The sequence below is a fragment of the Dicentrarchus labrax genome, unplaced genomic scaffold (assembly GCF_905237075.1).
Source record: "Dicentrarchus labrax unplaced genomic scaffold, dlabrax2021, whole genome shotgun sequence".
In the NCBI taxonomy this organism is placed as follows: domain Eukaryota; kingdom Metazoa; phylum Chordata; class Actinopteri; family Moronidae; genus Dicentrarchus; species Dicentrarchus labrax.
In genome coordinates this window covers 21,407,145-21,428,123 of record NW_026136709.1, presented here as the reverse complement: position 1 = coordinate 21,428,123, position 20,979 = coordinate 21,407,145, and the positions used below count along the sequence as shown (strand labels likewise).

The 20,979-nt window shown below is 40.7% G+C and overlaps 1 protein-coding gene and 3 non-coding genes across 5 annotated transcripts in view; all 4 read right to left on the bottom strand.

The window, feature by feature from the left end:
* Positions 1 to 15,398: 15,398 nt before the first annotated feature.
* Positions 15,399 to 20,979, bottom strand: part of LOC127369399 (cadherin-20-like) — a 73,835-nt gene continuing 68,254 nt past the window's right edge. For both annotated transcript variants that reach the window (XM_051410759.1, XM_051410760.1), the window contains exons 11-12: positions 19,265 to 19,516; positions 15,399 to 17,375 (exon numbers count right to left, since the gene is read on the bottom strand). In XM_051410759.1, coding sequence (XP_051266719.1) covers positions 16,855 to 17,375; positions 19,265 to 19,516 — 773 coding nt within the window. In that variant the 3' untranslated portion in view covers positions 15,399 to 16,854. The remainder of the gene's footprint in view (positions 17,376 to 19,264; positions 19,517 to 20,979) is intronic.
* trnae-uuc (transfer RNA glutamic acid (anticodon UUC)) lies at positions 19,869 to 19,940 on the bottom strand. The gene has a single exon. It is a non-coding gene; the product is annotated as a tRNA-Glu (tRNA).
* Positions 20,123 to 20,194, bottom strand: trnae-uuc (transfer RNA glutamic acid (anticodon UUC)). Its single transcript has one exon. It is a non-coding gene; the product is annotated as a tRNA-Glu (tRNA).
* Positions 20,737 to 20,808, bottom strand: trnae-uuc (transfer RNA glutamic acid (anticodon UUC)). The gene has a single exon. It is a non-coding gene; the product is annotated as a tRNA-Glu (tRNA).

The following is a 20,979-nucleotide window of genomic DNA, read 5'->3' as shown; positions in this document are numbered from 1 at the left end:
AAATATCGTTCTTGACAACCGCTATAGATTTTTTAATTCCTGCATCTTATCCATTCATCTTGGTTTTTTCCCTGCATTATTTATATCCTCAAAAAAGGTGCCATATCCAATTTGCTCGTCCTCTCTGTTGAATTCAGCAAAAGCTTGCAAACCCAGCGAAGACAACATTGATCCCCTCTGGCCCCAAGAGGGTGTTTAAATGTATTTTTCTAGCAGCAAAACACGTCATCCTCAATTAGATTGTTTCTTAATTAGATTGGTGGCACAGATTATTTGCCGTCAGTGGTGACAGGGCTGTAAAACGAGCTGATAGCACATGACAGGATCAATGCTGTAGGGAGACGACCTTTGCTGTAGGTGGTAGAAATGTACATTTGCATATTTTTACATCAGGAATGTGGTTCTGGGTTTAGTTCGCTCTCTCTCTCGTTCCCACCCACACGCTCTTAACAGCTTTGTGTGTTTTGATAGTTCAAAGAGGCATAAACTGAAATTAATTCTGCCAGCTGAGGAGCAAAGCGCTTGCTCTCTCCATTTCACTGACGTTTTTGTCATTTGGCGGTATATTTCCTCAACCGTCCCATCGCCAGTTTAATTTATTTACCCACTTATTGATTCAGATAGTTCCCAGCGATGCATGGCCCTGTGCAAATTATTGGACTATACTGGAGTATTGACTGTGGAAACCTTTATTGTGCCATCATCACACAGGCCTGCAAGCCAATTTCTGCAAGCAGTGCATTTTTTTATGCTCACAATCATAAAGGCAGACAAGCAAAATTATGCACAAACACACACAGACACACAAACACACACACACACACACACACACACACACACACACACACACACACACACACACACACACACACACACACACAGAGGCAAACACCTGCACTTGCTCAGCGTGAGAAAGGCCGCTTTTCTTCGCAGCCCTGCTCCAGCTTGTCTAATCCATCAGTTGCGGAGAAAGCGCCAGACCAGCCATTTTCACTAAATCCCCCACTGTCAAACTCATCAGCCGACCTGCCTGTGCCCACCTCAGGCCCCTGAAAAGATTTTAACACCGCACACACTTCATTTTGTTACTTGTGTTTTGGATTGTTCCGAACCTCAAAGGGCCGGTTCGCCCCAAATGACAAAAGTGGCGTCTAACCATGCAGAGAGCACAGTGGTCAGGTTTTTGATTTGTCTTCGGCTACCACCCCTGTTTACCCGTTAAAGAACCAGTGTGTAGGAGTTAGTGGCATCTAAATCAGCTCATTGCAACTAAGTGAACACTGATGGAAATGAGAGCAGGCTATGAAGTGTGTATGAGAAACTACAGTGGCTGCAAAACCCATGAAAGGCCCCATCTACAGCCAGTGTTTGTCCGTTCAGGAATACTGTAGAAACATGGCGGTTCAGCATGACGGCCTCCACAGAAGGCGACCTGCAGCGTCTGTAGATATAAGGTAACAAAAACATAACTATTCTTGTATTCTGATGATTCTACACTAATTAAACATACCTGTGAATATTATATTTAATTTATACCAATAGAGCAGAACAGAGTGGACCTTTAAGATAAGTGTAATTCTATCTTTAACTGTCTGCCAGGACCCTTTGTTGCATGTCATCCCTCTCTCTCCTGGTCCTGTTCCATCTCTGGACTGTCAATTAAAGGCAAAATGCATAAAACCAATCTTACAAAAAAATCCAATTGAAACCTTTTGGGGACCAGTGTTTTGTCACCAGACAGGAGGCGAGTCCTCACCATGTTGAGGGTATAAACACACTCACACATTTTGACGGACGCATATGATCATATACACTCCTAAAGACACACACCTGCTCCCACAGTCAGTATGGCCTGTCAGCTCTGATCTAATCAAGCCTGACTGCTTGGCAACAGACTGCTGTGACATTTACGCCCCACCTGACCACAATGATATAACTGTCAGTCTGTGTATGAGAGAAAGTGCAGGTAAACCATTTGTGTGCATTCATATCCTGAGAAAATATACTATTTGCAAGAAACTTTTATTAAAAAAACATTTCTAATTGTCTAAAACTGGAACATGATCAACGTAATCATGTTGAAACCAGGGTCACCTACTTATCTGTGTTTTATGTATAGACTCAAGTTCTGTTTTAAATAATAAAACATGGTAGAGAGCAGCAAAGAGCAAACATGTTGCACCAGGAATAAAATACAAGAATTTTCAGGGATATGACATTTTAATTTTCCGTCCATCCATCAAAGACAATCAATTTTAAATGGCATTTGATGGATTTTAGAATGGATTTTGGATGGTATGTTCAAGCATTTTGGTAATGAAAATGGTCAATATACTGCAGCAAGAATCACAACTGGCTCATCAGTAATGCCCAGATGTCCAGTTTATTGATCAAAAGAAGGATAAAATGTGTTTAAAACAGCTCTCAATACAGTTAAAGTTAAGTGTTTTAAGTGTCTTTGCTTCTGTTTCTCCATCTTCCCTCCAACGGCACAAACGTTTGAGCAGTTCTTTCCACTGGAATGCAGGAAATGTGCATTTACGAGTTTCCTCCCTTTTAAAAGACACATCAGAACATGAACACTATTTCAAGACCGCCAAAACGGGCCTGTAATTATCCTTTGATCTGATGGCACAGGAGAGAACTCAGATACAGCTAATAGCCTGCATGCATGCCTGTAAAGATAAGAGGATGAAGATCCCCTTTCAAAAAAAAAAAAAAAAACTGAACTAAAGCCCTTCACACACAATTTAAAGTGTGTATATAGAAAATGAGATTGAAGCAAACTAAAATATTCATAATAGCGTTGAATTAGTACAAAGAATTTATTAACCTTATCAACTGATATTAGTTATTAGTTTAATACTGTAAGCACTAACCTGTTATTGATCACAGACTAATGTGACCAAAATCATCTGCCCAGTATCAAGTAAACAATGTTCAGTTTTAGTTATTAGTTTCACCTCTTCATGCTTATAGGGTTGACAAATTTGACCGAACTGACAAAGACTATTATTTTTTATTTTATTTGAGTTACTTTTGTAAGTACACAATGTTATTTTTAGTTTTAGTTTTTTAACACAGTCTAGTTTTTATCTTCATTTCAGTTAACTAAAATTATTTAGTTTTAGTTACCTATATTAACCTTGGTAAGGGCATTTACCTAGCAACAAAACTAAATATATAAATAAGGAATATAGTCTAGAGATTCAACTTTCATTAACAAACAAATATTTTAAATGTTAAGAATATATTTCCATGTATAAACATTGGAGCTCTGTAATAGAAAATGCATATATTAGAATATGGAAGAGATGTTATTAACAACATTCAAAGAGGGGTTCTTTTGATAAAAGCTTTATTACAATAACAAAGAATAGGAGTATAGTCGTTTCTGTTCTTTTTCCTACATAACTTTAATTCTGTGAAACTAGAGGAAACCATAGAGATTCTGGCTTTACAGGATAAAGGATGGATCTACAGCTGCCAGTCAATCATAAAAAACTATTCAAAACAAATATACTTCTGCATGAAAAGTAGACACGGTCTGTGTTTTCAGTAATACCACCACAGAATATACAATGGTTGTCACTTAGATTGAACTCTTATTCATCTTTAAAGGGATTGTCCCGTTAATAATCTTAAAACGTGTCTCTTGTGTCTTGGGGAATATGCCTATAGATTATGTTTCAGTTATGATTACACATTTATTTGTGATTATTTTTTTTACTGTTTTTACATGTGCGCAGTGACTGCATTTGACCCTGTTTGAGGCTCCATTTTCTACCTGTTCTGATGCCATCGATCTGTTTACGCCTCTCGGCCTTAATGAATGCACCGGGGAGGCTGGAGAGGCGGCATGACGGATTAAAGGAGGTCATACTCAACTCAAAACAAATGTGTCTAATCCTGGGAATATGCATCATGCTGCTCGGTGTACGCTGTGACCTGACAAGATGCTTTCTCACGATGCACCGATTTCTGTCCGCCAAAATCCACCCTCATCCTGGCATCAACCTGACACACACCGGATAGAGACATGCTTCCGACTGGACTTTCAAGGTTATTCAGCCGTGTAAACTGCTGCGGTGCCCTTGAGCAAAACCCCTGAAGGAAATAAGTTCAGTCTGTGTTCCTCCTGGGCAGGAAATAAAAGGTCACAGATTGCTTCATGCTCCTTTAAATTGGAAATATCACCACAAAACTACATCCAGTCCTCGCAGACGAGTGTGTACCGGCTCTTTTGTCCTCCCATTTGTCACTGCAGCTCGGTCAGGGAGGCCACGACCCAACACGGCTGCTCTCTGCTTGTATAGGTTGGCGGGATGTGGAGTCAGAGGTGAAGAGAGACGCTTCGCTTCACTTCTCTCAATGGGAGAAAGCAGTCTCCGACAGTCAGTATGTGGTTGTGCGTCTGTCTGTAGGATTGTAGTTACAGTGTCAGTTTGTGGGTGAACTCTGAAGTTACCAACAGAAGCCTACAGTGGCGGACAAGGGCAGACGCACTACAACATAGCAATAGAGAAGCTGAGAGAAAGTCCTCAGTGTTTTAAAAAGATCTCTCCATGTTACAAAGTGATTCACTATATCTCCAGTTTGTGCCACTATGGAGGAGAACGGGGGGAGAGGACTGTTTCAGGTAAGGCGTGACCTTGAAGTGAGGGGCGTACGTTTGTTAGTGGTGGCTCTCGATGCCGTTCAAGCAACTACCTTGCATTCAGAAATCCCCAAACCACTGGTAGGTGGTGAGATCTCTGCAAATGAAAAAAAATATCTGCAGAAAGCCAAAACAAATACATTAACATAAAACAGTAACGATGCAAAATTAACTCCAACAAGCTAGGAAGAGTGGAGGAATATGAAGACTGTTTATAGGATCTGGATCATGTGATAATCACATTTATTCTAGTAGCATATCTATAATTTATTTATTTATTTATTTATTTTACTAGGTGGGCCAAGTCATTGTCAAGTCAGAAGTAAGTCTTAAGTCTTAAATAAAGTCCAAAGTCTCAAGTCCTAAACAGGTCCTTATGCACAAAAAAAAAAGGATTGATTTGCATACATAACATACGGTTTATTCTTTGGTCTTGGGGAAGGGTATCAAGTCTTTAAGTCAAAAGTACAAGTGATGTCAAGACTCATTGGTTTTCAAGTCCAAGTTGAGTCTAACCTTTTTAAATTTTGTCAAGTCGAGTCTTAAATGGATCAAGTTTTTGACTCAAGGTTGGAGAACTTCAGCTGTGTTGACTTAATGGGACGATAAAGCGTTTTTTCTGTTGCCTTTTTTTATACGTACTCAGAAAGATCTTGTCATAATCTGAACCTGTGTTATACTGTTACATGTGACACGCTATCGTACAGTATCCAGCAGATTAACTAGCTGGCAGGTAGAATCAGACGGAGGCAGCTGCTCCTCACTCACATGGCTGGATCTCTGTGAAGTGTGTCGATGAGTGATGCACGCTGGCAGCTCCTGTGATGCATCGAGCACAGGCCGAGCTTCCTCAGAAGTAATCCTGGACTTCTGGCACATGCATAGACCTCCTAGGGAGACAGCTCACCTTTTCTGGGGTGTTTGTTTTATCCGTTATTTGGTCATGTCAAAAGAAAAAAAATCTTTTTCAAGGCAGTTGTGGTGAGATGAAGAAATGCATAACTTCTCCTTTGCGTGCTACTGGTGCCTGTGCGCCTATACAGGCTACCACAATTAGATTATCCTTTATGTTTATTATTACAAAGCAAGACAATACAATTATTAGTTCTGTATTATTAAAAAAAAGAAAGAAAGATATTCAAATCCTAACATGTAGACTTGAATTCATAATGTCTTAAGCCTCTGTATCATTATATGATATGTGAGTTATATTAAACTTAATTTGTTGTTGGCACATAATATTCGTATCTTTACTTTATATAATATAATTTTCTCATTGCCCATTATTACTGAAGCAATTATGCCTTCTATGGAGACAAACAGCCATGCAGCCAGAGGAAGTGTGTCTTTGTCAGCAGTATTAAACCGAGCTCCTGCCAGTGAGGGTGTCAGTCAGAGGGCTAGGTAAGACTTCGGCTTATTAACATGTGAGGAAAATTTACCGAAAGGCACTTCTTTGCATTAATTAACTGTCATGTAGCAGTGTTTGAGGCAACCTCAGTCATGGGCTTGTTTTAAATACAAAACCATTTTTATATTCCTGAAATAAAAATATGCCTGGAAGGACCGCTTTTTTAATTATTTGCCAAAAATCGCCTTTGATGAGTTAGTGATAACATCCTCTGCACATCCCTGCTGGACCGATTATGACAGCCCTTGCTCTCCATCCCTGTCTCTCCGGCGATGTAGCCCGAGGCATGCCCTTCGCTGCTCGCCCTTCAAAGCCCCGCCATCTCCCCCACCTGAGGTTGTGGATGTCGGAGCTTGTCAGGACTCACCTCTGATGCTTTGTGTCAAAGAGAAATGACCTCTCAACTTCCTCCCCTCAAGGCTCCTTGGAAAGCTCCTCTGGTTGTTTGTAAAAATCTTCTTTGCGATATTGGCCGTCACAAGTCAGTTAATAACTGTCATTAAAGTGGCTATTCAATGAAACAAGATGATATATATTCACAAATAAAGTAAAATGAGCCTTCAGGTATACTGCAGATGTGGGAAACAGATGCTTGGCTTCCTGGCGAGACTCAAATATTGATTTTTGAAAATGCCAAACACATAGGATTCTTGGAAAGATGTGTACACTGTCACACAGTTATTTTCTGTCCTGGGATCCTGCTGAGCACTAATTGGATAGACAGCAGCAAAGAAATGTCAACTGTATGGACACCTATTATGTGAATGTTGAATATGTACAGCTTTAAGAGTCTCTGAACTCGTCGCTCCCCACAAGAAGCACCAAGCTCAGCACAGAGGGAGAGGGGAGTGACAACAACGACTAAAACCTTAGAAATCCCTTCCAGACATATTTTAAAACATAAAAAAGATCAATTACTTTGCTAAACTTACATCTATTTTTGAATAAGAATATTAATTTGTTTCAGTTTTTTGTTTTTGTAACTAATGGACACAAGATGTGCTCTGGAGGTGAAGTTTATACATCACACTGTGATTGGCTTCCAAACTAGTTGGGATGCCACAAATCCTGCTGGCACGTCAATGCGTTAACCCAAGTTTTAAGGTAAACTGAGACTTAAGGTGAAACTTTCTCCTTCAGCCGATGAACATGAAAACAGACGTGTCAGACTCTGTCCTTGCAGAATGATTTATGTGCAAAGTGGAGAATTATAAACATCTTCAACTCATAGTCAACTGATTGAACAGACTGTCGGTGTACATTCTGTACTAAGCCAAGCCAAAAGAGTAAAAATGTAGTCCTTCTCATTTTGCATGCAGAAAATATGAAGTAGTTGAAACACTAAAACTGAAAGCTGAAAAAATAGGTTGAAAAAGGTTTATTGCTGAAAGGTCAACGGGACAAGACTGTGTTCATACACATCTTAAAGGACCAGAGTGTAAGATTTAGTGGCCTCTAGTGGTGAAGTTGCAGATTGCAACCAGCTAAATATCGCTCGCCTTACAAGTGTGTAATAGAAACTGCAGTGGCCACGGAACACGTACAAAACCCTGCTAAAGGCCCTGTCTAGAACCAATGCTTGGTTTGTCCATTCAGGGCCACTGTAGAAACATGGCGGTTCAACATAGCAGCCTCTGTAGAAGAGTTAGATAAAACCAGCTCATTCTAAGGTAACAAAAACACAACACATCTTATTTTCAGGTGATTATACACCAATTAAAAAATAACCATGAATATTTCTGCCAGTAGATCCTCCTTAATGTTAAACACTCGTCCTTTAACAGAGAACTCAATTCTCTGAAGGAAAATTGTTGCAGAAACCAAATTTAACTTAAATTTTGAACGATGCTGTGAATATGGTATGAATATTTTAAAAACGGCCATTTCTTTCTCTCTTAATGACCACTGAGTTTATCATCTTATGCAACTTCATTTAAACATCACCTTAAGAAACTTTGCCACTATGTCGTGATTTAGTGGACGCACCCAAAAGTGTGTGCGTGCAAGAGCGACTCCTGTCACAAAATGCACATGAGGTGCTTTTACTGCAGTCCGTGTCTGCACAGCTGGAGTTGCATGTGTGCGTGACCGGATGCACAGAATTCGTGTGTCTATCTTCAGCCTGTGTACCAGGTTGCTTTAGCCTCTGGGAATGGACAATCATGTGCCGTGGAGGGAGCTGAGAGTCTGCAGGATTTAATTTAAACCAAAGACTCTACCTGCTGATTTAACTGATTAGTACATCCTCAAGTAGAAATCACCTTCAGTGACATCACCCGCTGAGGTGACTGGTTGAAATAAAAACCTGCAGGCTTTTGGCTCTCGGCCCACGCAAGACATTATTGCGTTTCCCAGGTGGTTTGATTGGTCCCAAGCTGATTATTTTTTATATTTTTGCATAGACTTCTAGAGTTGAAAATGAGTTCTTCATCTTTACATATTAGAGTAGATTGCAAACTATGAAATATGCTACCAAGGCATTAACGCTACAGTGTGTAACATTTAGGAGGATCTATTGGGAATATAATATTCTAAAGTATGTTTTTATTAGTGTGTAATCACCTGAAAGGAATTGTTGTGTTTCCGTTACCTTTAAATGAGCTGTTTTTAATCCACAGAGGGAGTGGGTCCCTCCTACATGCTTAAATCTAGAGGGTGAGTCAAGGGGGTTGTTATCTGCAACTACACCCCTAGATGGCACTATTTTAAAGCAGTGGTTGGGACAGTTGGGATACAACCATCTATTGATGAAATGTAATGAATTTATGTGTGTTAATTAAGCAAAACTTATATAAAATAGATATTAAGCTTTGAACAGACTGGGATTCTGCTTTAAAATTTAAATGTTTTAATATGTAAAATTTGGTCAAAAAGAACAATTGGATTAGCTAAAGCATAATCCTCATTTTTGTGAATATACCAGCTGGTTTAAGGGATGAAAACTGAGAGGCGAACAATTGTTTTTTTACAGAAAAACATTTTTCCAAGATGACAAAATCCAACAAAGACTCTCATACAGACGGGTTTATTTAACCCCTACAGATGCACTGTATCGCTGTGGTCTGACAAAATAAAGAAGGCTGGGAAACAAACAGTCCTGCTGGGATTGACTGGATTGGCAGCTCGATAAGAACGCTATCACAGGGACAACAACCAGTGCTGTAGCCATATCCCAATCCAACTCTAATTTGACAAACACTTCATATCAACCCGCTCTCAACTCTTCCATCACTTTCCTTCCAGTCCCCTTGCTGTTTTTCTATTTGTAGAAAGTGACATTCATCGCAAGGGTCCCAGATACCTAATACGCTGTGTGCCAAGTCCAATTTGTCAGATGCAGTTTGTGTTATCACGCTTCACTTTTCTTTTTTGTCAAACAGGGGAAAAAAAGCGTTGGGGTTCCTCTCTCGAGATGCAGGAAACAACCAAACAAATTGGTCATTGCAGGCAAGATGAGAAGTAGCAGGGATTGAAAGACCAATGGGGGGGATTTTTTTTATTTATTTAGCCTCCTCTTTCTAATCTACTGCCTTTGACAACTGTAGTTAACACCTCCTGGAATCACTTCCCACCTCAGTCCCCCCCCCACCGCTTAATTTCAATTCACATATAGGCTCCAATACGAAGGTGTCTGTCAACGCCATTAATAATAAAATGTGCAAAGCAGGCAGGAGTGAGACAAATTGTACAGGATCAAAAACACTCTGAAGTGCAGAATAAAAATCTCTTCCCCCGCCTTGAATAATTTTAACTTGGTATAAGAAAGCAGAACATGTACTTGTGTTCCTCTGTCATGTTGCTGTCATCTTTACCTGGAGAGTACTTGCCATCCTTGCAGTGTCTCCTATATATTTCTAGTGTCTGAGGATGCTTCAGCACTGTATCTCTGTTATTTTATTCTGGGAGTGGGAGGGATGCTTTGATGCTGCTTTTGATTTTTGGCTCATTTGTTCGTGTGTTGCTCCAAGAAATAGCTGTTACTAAAACGGTACCAATTGAAAGAGATCCATAAATAATATTTTATTAAATTAAGTGTCATATTTGGTAGCCATCTCTTGTTAATGTAACAGTCTCAAGTATCAAAGCATGTCTGGTGGTTCTTTAGAAATTATGTTTTACTTCTTGTTTGGAATAAAGAAAAGAAGAATAGCTAGCATTCGCAGCACTGCTGCCAGGTGCCAAAAAAAACAAATAACTGTCCAAATACTCCAGAATTATTTTATGGAACAAATAAACCTAATCTTTGCCAAAATTTTGTATCCTGACTGCGACGCATGGTTTGTTACACAGAAACATCTGGGAGGTCGTTGTTGGAAACAGTTTGGAAAGTCTCAGCGGGTGATTGGATGAACAATCTGTCCATCAACGAACCGTATAACATAGTCAAACTCTTACTGAAGCCAGTTGAGAGAAGATCGAAAACATCTTTCCCCCCGTAGCTGCCAGTACTTCCTCAAAGGACACTGATTGGTCCGGTACCACAGTGCTGGACACAGACACATAGATTCATACATTCTTGTGTGATTTTGTGATCCAGCTACCTTGTAAAAGTTAAAACGTTTGTGCCTTGGCTCACAATACACTCATTGATTCACCCGATTGATTGCAATGGGCTTCAAATACAGGACACAATATGTCTCCTGGCATGAAAGCAGAACCTGAGGCCCAGAAAATGTTTTCTGTCTAGTCTGAAATATCTTTGAAATAAACCAGACAAGTGGGCAGCATAGGTTTGTATACTGCATGCTGGCTCAGTCATAACACAGGTTTTTATTCTCCATTGCATGGCTGTCATTATCCATATCTCCTTCAGGACCTCCTGTTTTCTCAAACATTTCCAGCTCACACAGGTGTATGGTGTTTGGCTGATTAGACTTCTGACTGCGGCCAACTTTTCTGCTGCTCGGTTTCCATCCAAATGTGATGTAAATTTTAGCAGTGATTGACAAAAGAAAATACCAACTCATGTGGGTGTCCATCCACTACTGTTAGACAAATATTAGGAGTTGGTTCTTAAGGTAAACAGCTGGTGGCGCTATCGCTCCAGTCAGGGGCCATTAAACCATTTCAAGAGAAGATGGTGAAACAAGATGAATTAAAAGAGCACCAGTCAAACCTCAGGTGGAGGAAAACAATGACGAAATCTTTATGGAAATATGGAATATTCTGTTTGTCTGATGTATTAATTTGATGAAAGTAAAAGTCTCCTCATCTCTCCACACAGATCTGATGTTTCTGTCTGCTGCACTCTAATGCAATTCTTTATCTAAAAATCTATTTGAAGTTGTATGTTGCAACCACACATTTATTTAAGTGGTGACAATTACGTCAGCTGAATTACTTTTTGTCACATGTTTCATGTATGCCATGATTTATTTGCTACGTCTGTGAAATGCACAAGCAAGTGATACTTATTATTTAATATTTTTATGGGGCTTTTTGCCTTTATTCACTACGGGCAGCTGAAGCAGAGACAGAAAAGAGAGGAGAGAGAAGGGATGACATGTAACAAAGGAGTGGAATCGGACCCGGACCCCCGCTGTAAAGACTCAGCTTCAGTGCGGTTCGTGGCGCCCCACGAGTGACAATTTTAAACTACAACAGCTTTAATCTTGTGGGAAATCGCATTCACAAAGGCTGCCAAAACAGAAATATTGAATAATGAGGTTTTTCCCCATCAAAGGAAGTGATTGCATACATGATTTTGAATGAGCTTTTCCTAGTTTACGGGAAATAAACCAGCAGTTCTATTAGCACCCAAGATCTAATAGAAAAAAAACATAAAAAAAAAAGAAAACAAATTAGCAGATTATTGTTTCAAAGTAATATACCCTAGCGTCTGCAGCTAAGTTACTATAAACCTCTGAGACGCTGATGATGTACTGCTCTCCGTTCTCACAGCAAAGACCCTGACGGCAAAAGCTCATGTTCTTCTGCAGCTTAACGAGATAAAGCGGAAATAACCCATCGCTGCACTCATGAGCTGGGCTGAGAGGAGGACGAGGAGGGAAAGACAAAGGAGGAGAGGAGAAAGAAACAAGTGAGGGAGACAGGGAATGGAAAACATAAAAAGGGAATTTGTGTGAGAGATAGACGCAAGCGTTGGACGGAAGGAGGAAGGATAGAAAAAGTCAGACAAAATAGGAGTTGAACTGCAGGGAGAATGAAAGAGGTAGAGAGACAGAAAGAGAGAGATAAGAAGAGGATCAGAGTGAGAAAGCCCAGCAGCGATTTGGGTCTGTATATATGTTTCGCTCTCTAACTCCACATGTCAAATGGGTTGGACCTGCTCTTCTCTCCCAGGGCCTTGAGTTTGCCTTTCTTTCCGCCCCTCAATTTCCAGCCGAGCAGAGTGTGTTTTTCCACTTCGCATTAGGGGATGATTCACTGGGTCTGCTGCGGTTTACCCTCAGCAGGATTAGAGCTGGAAGGCTTCTTATTATCTTCTACCGTTTGAGCTCCTTCGTCTGTTAGAAAGAGCAGTGGAGCTTAAGACAAATTACCCCCTCAGTGCCTTTCGGATGGCACAGCTTCGGCCTGGAAATGGCCCTGGGAGAGGCTGGCAACGGGGCAAACAGGACGGAAGAGGAGAAAGGTTTGCGATTGGGGCGTCTGTGCGAGTGTGAGGGGTTGGAGGGGTTGTTAGGGTTTAATTTATGCGATGGGATGGGGCAAAGTGTAGGAAAGGGCACTGAGGAGGAAAAGAAAAAAACTGGAGGAGCTCTCTATGCTGACAAATGCTCTTGACAAGAGATTTATGGTGATGGGGATAAGGTCACCGTGAGCGCAGATCCTTCTTGTTTTTGAGGAGGAGTGGACTGACGGAGCGCATGAAGAGTTTGGTAACCTAGAGAATAACATTCACAGAATAATAAAACCCTGAGACCGCCTTGCAAAAATACGGTTCTTTACCACAAAGACTCTTTAGTGGATCAACAGAAAAACAAACGTGAGGATTTGTCTTTATCTTTGCAGCTTATTTCTTCATGAGATCATTGAAGTTTTTAAAGGGAAAAAAAAATAAGATATTGGGCTCTGAGAAACTGTTATGGACTTTTTATATCTATTTTCTGACAATATCTAGTCAGGTCAAGGTTGGACAAAAGAGATGACACACGTTTTCAACAAAAACTGAGAAGGAGGAAATCACAGGTAAAGTGTGGAGACATCTTATGCAGTATTCAGACCAGGTAAGCTGAATCTCCTTGATGAACCAACTCATCCAGGCTCCCGCATGGACAGGCTGAGGAGTCCTTTCCGAAGGATAATGGACTGAATAATGAATAAATTAAAGAAACAATTCGTGTATAAAATAATCTTGCAGTCATAGCTACATGTATAGAAGGAAATGCATCTACATGCAAGTTTGAATATCCACAAATTTAAGGGTACACTTAACATAATTAACTATTTGCTGGATTGCATTTGTTTGAACAGTTTATTCCATGACAGATTTCAGTGTTTTCGTCTCATTTTACTGTTGTAACTTTTTCGAACTTTGTTAACATTTGTATAATGCCACCCAGCTTCACCCAACAGGTTTATGTGTGCATTTGTCAAGAAGAAAATCAAGCAAAGTGTGACAATTAAAAAGGAATAGTTTAACATTTTAGAAATTTCTTAGAAGCGTGATCTTGCCCACTGCTCATAGGATGGCTCATATGTAGACACATTTGGCTTCAATGTATAAATGCTGAGAAATGACAATGAAGGCTAAAAGCTGAAAGGCTGCAGCCCAGTTCTATTGAATCTGTATGTTGGGGCCTTGCTTATTAAAGCAAGCTTAACTTTTAGTAGCTACTGTTAGCACTACAACAGGTGATACTGTGTACCATTAAAGTTCTGGAAACAGCAAATTAAGTTTAATACATTTATAGTCTTGAATCATCTTGCAAATACTGAATATGGTAGAATTTAAAGCCCTATAAAGCCATTTTTGTCCACAAGAGAGCTGTTACAGCTGTTTATTTGATAATCATGAGCCGGCCAAAATAATAAAAAATAAAAAGAGGAGCCTCCCAGACCGGACCAGATGGGGCTGTAGGATCTGGGCTTCTCCCCGCTACCATAAACCAACCTTAACTGCACTAAAACTAACAAACGGAAATAAAGCCACAGAAACAGGACTAAGAAACAAAACAAACTGAAGTCAACGACTGCTGCTCAGGGCTGAGTGAGCCACCCTTCCTGCTCCCTCTTTATTAGTTTTCCCTCTAAATGAGCAGATCAGCTACACCTGAGGCTGAAAACAGGAAAACATGAGTTAACATCTTATGCACCTCATGACCAGCGGGGGAGGAAGCGTGTAACAAGGGCAGAAAGACAACAGAAACTTTCCAACAGAGCCAATCTCCACACTCGAGGAAATGAGACCATCCTGTAGTGCAATAATAATGATGAGTGATGCGATAAGGTGAGAGGTTAGAAAGTGTCATACTGATGAGGACACTGCGATATGATGCAAGATGGAGAAACATAAAGATCTGTGACGCCTTTGTGGACCGCTGAATGTTAAAACAAAGAGAGACAAATTAGAGGAGAGTCCCCGGTGTGTAATTGATGTGTTCTGCTCAGCATGCGGAGGATATGAATGCATTTATATGAGAATTTAAATCCTGGGAATATTGTAGGCTCATCTTCTGTGCAATTTCACCGCTGAATGCCACCCAGCAGGTGTTTTCAGAGTTATTTCTTTGTTATTTGTTTTGACAATGGGAATGGAAATTCATACCAGTGGAAAATATTGTACCTGGGTAGATTATCACTTTGATTCTCTTTTCTTTTTTCTGTCCACTTCTTAATTTTCTTTACCGTTTCTTTTCCTCTTCCCTTTGACTTTCCCGTCCTTCATTGGAATCACTTTGATTGACGTCGGCAATTAAGTACAGACTCTTGTTTATAAGTGATTAATTCCTATTGGCAAACGTTCCCTTCGCCCATGTAAATGTTACAGTGAAAGCAATCAGATGGAACGATTTAGTGCTGCCGAGGCTCAGGTACAGCAGGCAGTGTGGGGGATGAGGTTTTTAATCAATGCTAAGCATTATCGCTGCAAAACAAAATAAGTCGAGTAAATTAAGTACTTTGAGGGAAACTGTAATGAAAAGTGAATCAACTGCAATAACACTTTGGAGGACAATTCAGCATATGATTGCAAATTTAAATAGCTAGTTAATCTTTTGAAGGACTTATATTTTTGTCACGCTTCAGGGTGGATTGCATAATGCCCCTTGTTACCAAAAAAAAAAGCAGTTTATTATTATTCCAAGCCACTGAAAATTTTGCCACCAAGATGTACAATGGGGTTTAAGGACAAGAAGAGAAGCAACATTATTTTTTCCTTTTTATTACCAAGAATACAAAAAATATCTACATTCACATACCACTTACTGTAGCATGACTGACCACATAGATTTCAAGTAAACTTCACCCAATCAAGTTATCAAAATGTACCTTCACTTCCCTCGCAGTTTGTAAAATCCTTTTTAGTCTTTTGGTGTTTTGATGTTTTTTCTTTTTACCTTTTCATCCAAAACGTCTTTTTTTGTCCTTTTTACATTTGGCACTTGATGCAGATTATCAATGTCTCTGAAGTCCACAGGATTGGAGGGTTAAGCCACGTGTGTGTGGTGGCAGAAAGGAAACGCGGTATCTCTAACAGGACAGATCAAGCCTCATTGCCGTCGGACTCTGGTTGGCACGGTGGTGGATCCGAAATGAAAGGCGATTCGGTTGTGTGCTCGTCCAAGTACGGGCTACAACTTTAAGTAACATTTGACCGTCCTGCTGGGATATATCCAGTTCCATCAAAAGATCTTCAAAAATGGCTTCCCTTAAATCCTCATGAATGCATAACTGCTTTATGTTTTTGGGAAAAAGTTACAATACAAATAGCTCAAAAATGATACAAAAACAATAATACAATAAACATATCAACCTGGAAAACCCACACGGGATTACACATAGCCATCTCCTGTGCATGTCATGTGACATTTAGAGATGCGTGGAAAAACTTTTTATCACACAGACTGGAAACAAGGGCAGTTACATCATGTATGTTACAACATATATGTGATCTTTTAAAGATTTCCTCACATAGCGGCAGTTTAAGTACAGTGTTGGTTTGAAGTACCCAAATAAGTTATCAAAAAATATAAATACAGCACATGGAACAAAGAAATAAATTAAGACCTGCCACAGATGAAACAGAAATGAACACATCCCCGATTGCAGCAATGACTTTTCGCTTTCATTTCCCCCCCTCAGTGTTGTTGGGTCATATAAAAGCACAAACTCAGAACAGTGGATCAGCAATTCAGAGTTTGTCTCCCGGGCCGCTGTTAGTAAGGTAGTCCCCTCTCTCTCGTTTTCATCTCTCGCATAAATCGCTCAACACTTTGAACCAAAGGGGCTCTGCCTGTGGCTGGGTCAGGCGGGGGAGTTAACATGTGCTTTGAAGCCGTTTCTTTGCGGGCCTTGCGCGGCTGCCAATCCAAGCCTGTCTCTGAAGCCCGTCTCTGGGGGAGATTTAAAACCAGCTCACACTGCTGCTGCTGCTGCTGCTGCTGCGGGCATCTCAGGCCTTCAAGGCTGTGGAGAATCGAGGCTTCGGCAGGATTTCAAGTGCTAACAGTCATGGATGTGAACATGAGCACATCCCGGCTTTATTGTGTATTTCCTTGCACGTTTTTAGTCTTTTTGTGTCACTTCTCTGATGTTTTTGTCTCTCTTTTTCTTTTTGTCGGCGTAACTCATCTCAGATTAAAAAGGCAAAGGTTCTGGTGTTCTACCACATTGGAGGACTGTTTGTCTCCAGCACGCCGTACATCTCGGCGAGTTTTTTAAAGCGAGGTCCCCAGTCGTTCAGATAGTCGTACTCATGGTCCGTATTGGACGTCCCCGACTGGAGTGAGCTGAGCGACTCAGCGACCGAGCCTTCCCCCTCATAGGCGTAGGTCTGCAGGGAGTCGTAAGGTGGGGCGCACGGGTCCACGTCAGCCTCCAGGAGCTTCGCCAGCACATATCCATGAACGTTACTGTCCCCGCTGCCGCCGCCCATGACGCACGCCTGAGGGACATAACGTGACAGGCTCTCGATCTCCGGCAGCATATCCTGTCTCATCTTGCCCAGGTGGTGGTGTGCCTCACGCGGGTTCCACATGGCGGCGATGTCGAAGGCTTCGGTGTCTTCCTCGCCACCACCTTCATCGTCGTAGCGGACGATGTTCTCGTGGACGTTCTCCTCCTCGTCACACAGGTAGGGCTTCTTGCGGTGGGTGCGCAGGGAAAGCATGAGCAGAATCATCACTGGTCAAAGGAAGAGATAAGAAACAGTCAGAAGAGGCAGGAGAACTCTTTATGGAAGTTTATGATGTTTCTTTTTTTTTTCTAATAGTTTAATTTCTCGAGCAAAAATAAACATTTTCTCTGTTTCATATAACAGCAAATTGAATATCTTTGGGGTTTGGACTGTTGGACCAGCAATAAATCACTTTCATAAGCATCATCAAATTATCACAATTTTTATAGCTTCAACAGTTCATTAACTAAAAACTAAAGTACAGTTTGCTGTGTGAACAACAATAAAAGACTCTGGTTTGAAGTTTTGTGTATTTAAAACTGCAATGCAGGCTTCTCTCACTTTGATCAGATGCCTCGTTACATGCCGAATGTGAAGACACATAAATTCAGGAAAACCTTGCCATTAACTGGAATTTCTTGCTAGAAAACATTTTCCTGGTCAGACCGCACATCAAACTTTTGTAGTAGAATGTAAGCACCGACCTAGGGCAAGCCTCGGGGCAGCAGTAGGCCTTGATTAAAATCACTGCAGCACTTTATTTACACCCTGACCTTTCAGTGAAAGCGAGTGTGCTGCTTTTATTCGTGATTTCTCCTGCAGTGTAAAATAATCAACCTTGAAGCAGAATATAAACATAAAATGTGCTGCTTAGGCCAAACTAATGAATATGAATGTTTCAAGATTAAAACATTGTATCACCTCAGAAGGGACTTTCTGCTGCACACACTTGTTTACCACATTAGAACAAAGTATCACGGAAGTATCACGTTTGTTTGTGTTGAAGCAGAAATCAGTAAACTTGATAAACTGCTTTGCTCAAACACAACATTTAAGAGTAGAAACTCTCAGTCTGACAAAGGCGAAAGCACAGGAGCATTATCATATCATCGGCGTAGGATTAAATAAGGGTTTCTTTTTGCATCCTGGCAAAATGTTCATTAGCAACTGCCCTATAGCATCACACTTTCTTTCCCCCTGGAGGCTGATACGGACCCACTTTATCTCTCCCTGCAGACCTGTAAATGTGAGCAGGAGGGCTCAGCTGGTTGACTCACTCTGCTCCACCGACAGACAGCAATACATTTTGTTTAAAACATCTTTGCTTGCTTTGAGTGTGAGCTCATTGTTTTGAATAGACATAATGATTCTGATTTCAAAGGAGGGGTTTTGTTACGAAAAGCTATTTATCCATTGTAGCTGAAGGGATATTCAGTGATATTTGTCAGTGGCGGACTCAGGCTGTTTGAGGGGCAGGGGCTGGAAAAATGAAAAGGGCACCAGTGAGCAGAAAGTTGTGATGCATTAATGATGATGCTTAGTCAAGGTTATGATTCGCACCCAAGAGAACTTTAAGTGATAACGCAGATAAGTCAATAATCTTCCAAAAATATGACACTTTTTCAAATTGTTTCACTTGAGATATTCTTATTATTAATATCAGTTAAATGTTAGTAATAAGTAAGTACCCAGTGGATTAGTGTTTTACTAATATATATTTTTTGATTAATATTACTGCTGCATTAATGTGAATGTTGCATTTTACTGCTGTAGATGCCCTTTGAGAACCATCTCTAAAAACTGCCCTGTAAACTGTATTTTCCAGCTAATCCAACAGGGTTTTTAAATAGTTTATTCAGCTGAAGAAGTAGGAGAACTTCCTTAACCCATAAAGGAACATCCTTCAGTTCATCAGAAACTTTTAAAATTACCAAATTTGGAAATACATGGTTTTCACTGGACAGAAGGGTATGAAAAATTGTAATCTGAAAAGTAACACTGTCATACAAAGTTACAATTGATGAATGAGTTTAGCTGACATTGCTTCAGATTAAATATTCGAGACCAAAGGCCTCTTGCTCTCTACACATCCTCACAGCGGCAGGTCATAACTCACCCAGCAGCACAAAGATGCAGGCCAGGATGGCGATGAGAGCTCCTCTGCTCAGGCTTGCGGGCAGGCTGTACGCCTCGGCGTTGCACGACATGACGTTGCCCTCCTGGTCGCAGCTGCACACACGGATGGTCAGCGTGCTGGTGCTGGTCTGGACCGGCTGCTCGCCATCAGAGATGAAGATGGGCAAGTAGAAGACGGTCTGGTCCTGCTGTGACCAGCCTCCGCGACGCGTCAGGATCCACGCTGTGTTGTCTGGAAAGAGACAAAGAGGTCAGGGAAAGGTTGAGTGGTTTGTACAGAGACACAGAGACAAGACTTTTGAGCTTATTCAGTAACTGTTGACTATTATAGCTAATTGTTTATTATTTTATTCATTATATATTTTCTTTGAATGTTTTCTTCATACATGATGGTCTCAATGCTCTTTGAAAGCCAGGATATAATTATATTTCTCTGGTGGAAAAATAATTAACCTTAATAGCATCTTAATTAACCAGACAAAGACACTAAAGAAATGATCAAAATCGACCCTCAAAATTAGCTGTATGTAATTACAAGGAAATAAATACACCTTTTTCTGTTACAGACAATAACTGAGGTGCTGTTCCCATACCGGGAGTTGAACCCGGGCCACCTGGGTGAAAACCAGGAATCCTAACCGCTAGACCATATGGGATATAGGTCATGTGACAGTTTTTTATATTCCAACGTATCAAACAACTCTCAGTCAAGAGAGTTAAACAGATGATTAAAGGTGCTACCTAGAACACGTTTGCATCGATTGCATTGTGCACGTCTAGTTTAAACCATGCTATGGAAGTACAAGAGGGCAAGGAAAGTTGACTGATTATTAAAGAATTCCCATACCAGGAGTTGAACCTGGGCCACCTGGGTGAAAACCAGGAATCCTGACCGCTAGACCATATGGGACCCATCCATGTAGTACAATGGTTACATCAAATCGTCAAATAGTTAAAGCGGTTTAAGCTTTAAGCGATTTCTGCATCACTTGGACAAAGACACGAGGGCTGACGTGAGGAAGGTGCAATTATGGAATTTCCCCATTGTGGGAAAAATAAAGGAATATCTAATCTAATCTAATTACAGTACAGTACTTACATAGAGGTCAGATTGCTACAATGTACTGCATGTACGGGGTTGTGGTCTACTTTATACAATGCCAGATATGAGGAACATTACTTGAGTTAGTTCACTGACAGAGTTGAAGACTATTCCCATACCGGGAGTTGAACCCGGGCCGCCTTAAAGCAGTTTAAGATTTAAAAGGTCACTCGGACAAAGACGTGAGAGTTGAGGAAGATGCAATTACAGTACAGTACTTACATAGATGTCAGATTGCTACAATGTACTGCATGTACAGGGTTGTGGTCTACTTTTTAACAACACCATCAAAGTACAAGATATGTAGTATATTGAATATTACTTGAGTTGGTTAATAGAGTTGAAAACTGTTCCCATACCGGGAGTTGAACCCGGGCCACCTGGGTGAAAACCAGGAATCCTAACCGCTAGACCATATGGGACAGCCACACAGTGATCGACATTATATCACACTCGCATTAATGGCATGATAAAGAAAGGGGGTGATGATCTTCCCACTGAAAAGAATTAAACGAGCTAAGACTTAACCTGACTTTTTAGTCGCACTAACACATAATCATGAAAGAGTGAAGTGAAGATTAAAGGTGCTTCAC